This window comes from Leiobunum rupestre, chromosome 4 (genome assembly GCF_980474605.1).
Source record: "Leiobunum rupestre chromosome 4, qqLeiRupe1.1.hap1, whole genome shotgun sequence".
Taxonomy (NCBI): Eukaryota; Metazoa; Arthropoda; class Arachnida; order Opiliones; family Sclerosomatidae; genus Leiobunum; species Leiobunum rupestre.
The window spans coordinates 18283652-18289609 of NC_143387.1; the positions used below are offsets into that span (position 1 = coordinate 18283652).

Below are 5958 nucleotides of genomic sequence, written 5' to 3' on the forward strand. Positions count from 1 at the left end.
AATAGACCAAGGAATTTCTGTATCACGTGATTTTAGCAGCAACGGTCAAAAAGAAAGGAAAGGGGAGAGTTCAAAATATAGAAAGCAGAAGCTAACGGGAAACTCGTGAGAGTAGTAAGAACCAAAGACAAGTTCGGCGCTTATTTTCTCAATGTAATTTTTCATTAAACTATCTTTAACTTACCCAGAGTTTTACTTTCTAACACGTTCGAACCAAAGTCAAGTAAAATAACCTAAGGCATAAGAAGTTATTTTATGGTGCCGAAACCCGGGACTGTTAGATTAGTAAATTAATTAGTGAAAATTAGTTTATAATTAGAGAAAGAGTAAGAAAAGTTTAGAGAAATGACGCCCGAAGAAGAATTAGAACGTCTGAAAAAGACAAGAACAGTGAAGAGAGCGAATGTAACCCGATACATAAATAAGCTGAAAGAAGATCTTCAAAAGACAGTTGTTGTGAAAAGAGACGTTGAAAAGAATCTCCAGCATCTAGCAACCAGAGAGGCGGAATTAAAAGGTGTTGACGAAAAAATAGAAGAGTTAACGCCCGTAGCTGATTTGGACGAAGAACTAGTCAGCGTCCAAACGTACGAGGACAACATCAACGACTGCCGAGATGAAGCGGAAAGTGCCTTAGAAGCCATCACGACTCGAGGAGTTTCTACGCCGAATTCCAACCAGAATACGCGACCAGTCACGCCATTACAGTCAATTCCTTTAAACCAAGCAGGACCCACGCCACAGCTGACTGTGAAACTACCTCGGATAAACTTAGAAAAGTATAACGGCAACCCCAGTAAATGGCAGAATTTTTGGAATCAATACGAAGTTTCAATTCATCAAAATTGCACATTGACAAAGGTAGATAAATACAATTATTTAAAGTCTTATTTGGGAGGAGCGGCATTGACGGCGGTAGACGGATTAGCCTTAACAGAGACGAATTACGATAAGGCAATCACGATATTAAAGGAAAGATTCGGAAGCGATGATCTTATCGTAAACGCCCATATGAACAATATAATAGGCTTGAACCCAGTTCGTCGAAAGGGAGATTTAGCGGCTTTGCGCGCGTTCTACGATCTGTGTATAGTGGAGGTTAGAAGCTTAGAATCGTTGGGAAAAACGACAGAGGGAGGTTTCCTGCATCACATCATTACTAAGATGATACCGTACGATTTAGCTCTAGAGTACAGCCGAAAATTAGACAAGACGAGTCAACTGAAGGTTCACGATTTATTGGAATTTATAAGGAAGGAAGTAGAGAGTCAAGAGAGAGCCCAAGCGTTTACGAAATTAAATGATAGAAGTGAACAAGGTTGTAGTAGAGAGCGCTCAAAAGATTATCAAAACAAACCACCAGAAAGAAATAATTATAGAGAGTCAAATAACCAAAGAAAAAAGCCATTTTCATCAAGCGCTATGCTAAGTAACGTAGTAGAGATAAGCTGTACTTTTTGCGAAGCGCCTCACAGCGCCGAAAATTGCAAATCTAAGATAGTGGATAAGTTAGAAATCCTTAAGAAAAAGAGAAGATGTTTTCGATGCCTGAAAGAGGACCACATGTCTAGAAGATGCAACTCGAAAATAACGTGCAAATACTGCCAGAGACGCCACCACACGGCAATGTGTGAAACTAGAGAAAGAGAGGAAAATAAAAGGGGCGAGGAGGGAATCGAAGATTCCGCGAACAACACAGTTGTACAGAGCGAAAACCCCAATCGGGCGAGCCCCCCGGGCCGGATTCTACTGCAAACCGCTACGGTACTCTTGAAAGGAAGAGATAAAAACTCCGTCGCGAGGTGTTTGATCGACGGGGGAAGCCAACGGACGTTTATAAGAAAAGACCTGTCCGAGAAACTAGCGCTGCCCGTAATAGGGGAGATGACCTTCAATTATTTCCCTTTCGGGGCGACTAAACCCACCTCAGCCCTTACTAGAAGAGTACGACTAAGCGTAAAGAGCATCCACGACGAACAGTCAATAGAGATAGAAGCTGTAGAGACGCCGGAAATCAGCGCCGCAAATATCCAAGTTCCAAGTAAAGAAATAATGGAATATTTTAAAGAAAATAAGATGAACTTAGCGGAAGACGTAAAAGAAAGGTACCCAACCGAGGCGGAACTCGGACTTTTAATCGGTTCCGATTATTATTGGAAAATATTAACCACAAGAACCAAAAGATTAAGCGATTCCTTAGTAGCGATGGAAAGCCTTTTTGGCTGGGTAGTGCAAGGTCCCAGCTCGGCCTCCTGCCTACTCATGACGATAGATGCGGAGGAGCCCGCGAGCTCGATTAACTTAATCATGGAAAACTCGCGAGATGACGCGATAGGAGAAAGCTTAAAGGCGTTTTGGGAGATAGAATCTCTTGGAATTGTCGAGACCAAAGAAAAGACCATGAACGAGAACGAAAAGGAAGCCATAAAATTATTTGAAAACAGCGTAAATTTAGAAGATGGCCGCTATCGAGTCAAATTGCCATGGACGGAAGAAAAAACGAGACTAGGAAGTAATATAAACATGGCTAAAAGGCGATTAGAAGGACTTTGCAAAAGATTTCGCAAAGATTACGATCTTTTCGACAAGTACAAAACCGTGATCGAAGATTATGAAAAAAGAGGAATTATAGAAAGGGTAGCGGAAGGCGATCGAGAGAACAAGGAGCCGGTGTATTACATTCCACACCAACCGGTACTTAACCCAGAAAGAGAAACTACCAAACTAAGAGTAGTGTTCGACGCTTCGTCGCACGAAGGAAAATCCTTGTCCTTGAACGAGGTTTTATTGCCAGGCCCCAATTTAATTCCAGACCTTTTCGAAATTCTACTAAAATTTCGAATGAAAAAAGTCGCTTTAACGGCAGACATTGAGCAAGCTTTTCTGCAAATCACAGTAGCGCCGGAAGACAGGGATGCCACTCGTTTTCTTTGGAATTCAAATCCTTTCATTCCACAACCAAGCGTAAAACCGATCACGTACAGAATGACCAGAGTCATGTTCGGAGTGACGTCGAGCCCTTTCCACCTAGCGGCGACGATCAAGTTTCACGTAAAAGGGTTTGAGGAAAAGTTTCACGAAACGTGTCAAGTTCTTAGCAACGACATGTTTGTAGACGATTTAACGAGTGGAGCGGATGACGAGACATTAGCTTTCCAAATTGCCGTAGAAGCGAAAGAAATCATGGAAAAGGCCTCAATGAAACTAAGAAAGTGGAGAACGAGTTCGAAATTTGTCAGAGAAAAAATTCGAGAAACTGGATGGGAGCCCGAACCCAGTACTGAGAAGGTAATTCTGAAAAGCGGTACAAAAAGTCAACGAGTATTAGGCGTTGTTTGGAACGACAAGGAAGATACTTTTAATTTCCAAGTTGATTCACTAATAAAAAGTATTCCGGAATTTGAAAACACAAAAAGAAGCTTGCTGAGGTCGGCAGCTAGAATATTCGACCCCTCGGTCTATTGTCTCCGTTTTCAATTAGAGTCAAGATCATGTTCCAAGAATTATGGTTGCAAAGAAAAGGATGGGACCAGCCATTACCCAAGGAAATAGAAAAAGCGTGGAGAAGTTGGCTAGCGGAACTACCAGATCTAACTCTAATCTCAACGCCAAGACACTGTCTTTCAAATTTGGCAGAAGGAGAAATCGAAGAGAAGGAGTTACATTGCTTTTGTGACGCGAGCGAAGCCGCGTACGGTTCAGCTGTCTACGCCAGAGTTACTTCGAAAGCAGGAAAAATAAGCACCTTGCTTATTACATCCAAGACCAGAGTTGCACCTATAAAAAAGTTATCCGTACCAGTATTAGAGTTAATGGCAGCATTAGTAGGAGCCAAACTGACTGAAAGAGTAAATCGAAACTTTAAGGTACCAAAGGAGAAGATACAATTTTGGTCAGATTCTCAAACGGTAATCAAGTGGATCCACGGAATCTCTAGAAAATGGAAACCAATGGTTGCCCATCGAGTCGAAGACATACAAGCTTTAACCGAACCGGATTCGTGGACTTACTGCAAGGGAAAAGACAATCCGGCCGACCTTCTCACTCGTGGAGAAAAGGTACGAGACTTAGAGAATAACGAAGTTTGGTGGAAGGGCCCAAAGTGGTTAACGAAAAAGAGAGAAGAATGGCCAGAAAAACGGTCAGAAAACCTAAAACCGGAAGAGCAAATTAACTACAACGCCCAATTAAGAAAGAATTACGTAGATTGCTCTCACCTAGCGGTAAACTTGGCAACGGAAGAATCGAAGGAAAGATTATTGAAATTGGAAGCCTATAGCACTTTGCAGTTCCCAGTAAGAGTCTACGCCTGGATCAGACGGTCAATCGTTAACTGGAGAAACCGCAAAGACGACAAAATCAAGACACCTTTGACTGCCGAAGAGCTAAAATTATCGAAAGACTATTTTATAAAAGAAGCTCAGAACGACGTTTTTTTCAAGGAAATAGAAGAATTGAGAAAACAAAGAAGCTTAGAGAACGATTCGGATATTAAACAATTAAATCCGTTTTTGGATGATTCCGGAATCTTAAGAGTAGGAGGTCGTTTACATCAATCGCGGCTATCGTTTGGGGAAAAACATCCTATCATTCTACCGAAGAAACACAGATTGACAGATCTTGTAATAGACGAATCTCATATAAAAGTATACCACCAAGGGCTGGCCAACACCCTAGCGCAAGTAAGAGATACCTTTTGGATCCTGCAAGGGAGGCAAGGAGTAAAGAAAAGACTCTCCCTTTGCCTACAGTGCAAGGCTTGGAATACGAAGGCCTTGAAGGAAGAAACTGCCCCTCTACCCATGGATAGAATAACATCAGCGGCAAGTTTTGAAGTAACGGGGGTGGATTTTGCCGGCCCTCTGTTCATAAAGGGGGAAACCCCGTATAAGTCTTACATTTGCCTATTCACGTGTGGCGTTACGAGAGCCATTCATTTGGAGTTAGTGACGGAAATGTCGACCACAACCTTTCTCTTAGCCTTAAGAAGATTTACTTCGAGAAGAGGATTAGTAAAAGTTATATACTCGGACAATGCCTTGAGTTTTAAGAAGGCCGATCGCGATTTAATCGCAATTTGGAAAAACATCAAGAAATCGGAAGTCTACGAATTTTTCGGAAAAACGGGCATAGTTTGGAAGTTCATAGCCGAAAGGTCACCCTGGTGGGGTGGCTTTTACGAAAGACAAGTGAAAACGACCAAGACCGCGCTAAAGAAAACGCTCGGAAAAGCGTTGCTAAATTTTGACGAAATGAGGACGGTAGTTACGGAAGTCGAAGCCGTAGTAAACTCAAGACCATTGACATATCTCTATAGCGAAGCCAGCGAGCCTTTTTGTCTGACTCCCGCTCATTTCCTAGTAGGACGTAGATTGACATCCCTACCACCAGATTCAAACTTCGACCCCACGAACGCGATATCGAGTAAGGAAGCCGCGAAAAGATGGAGATACAAGGAAACTCTCCTAAACAAATTTTGGAACCGCTGGAAACGCGATTACCTTTTACTATTAAGTTCCGCGCATAAAGTAGACCTCTCAAAACGCGGTTCAATAAAGCCAGGAGATATCGTGCTAGTCAACGACTCAAACCTTCCAAGACAACAATGGCAAATGGCACGAGTAGAAGAAGTTTTTGAGGGTCGCGATTCAAAAGTGCGCTCTTGCTCATTAAAGTTACCCACCAAGAAGTTAATTAGAAGATCAATCAACTTGTTGCACCCATTGGAACTAGACATAAACAATTCCCACTAGCAAGAACCAACGTTATGAACTATCGTTCATGGGGGGGAATTTGTGGGAATTCACAAATTCTACAAATTTAAATGATTTCGTAAAAGTGTTAGTATCCCTTTAAGGGTTTATTTTGTATAAATATTGTTTTTAGTCGAACTTGTTTTTGGGGAATTTTTTGTCGCAGTTAGAAGGGACAAACGTGAACAAATGGACTCTCCTTTCC

General features: G+C 42.0%; 1 protein-coding gene across 1 annotated transcript; it reads left to right on the forward strand.

The window, feature by feature from the left end:
* The first annotated feature begins 345 nt into the window (after positions 1–345).
* LOC149946544 (uncharacterized) lies at positions 346–5753 on the forward strand. The gene is made up of 2 exons (XM_090170805.1): positions 346–3428; positions 3482–5753. The coding sequence occupies exons 1-2, from the start codon at positions 346–348 to the stop codon at positions 5751–5753; spliced, it is 5355 nt and encodes a 1784-aa protein (XP_090026931.1).
* Positions 5754–5958: the final 205 nt, after the last annotated feature.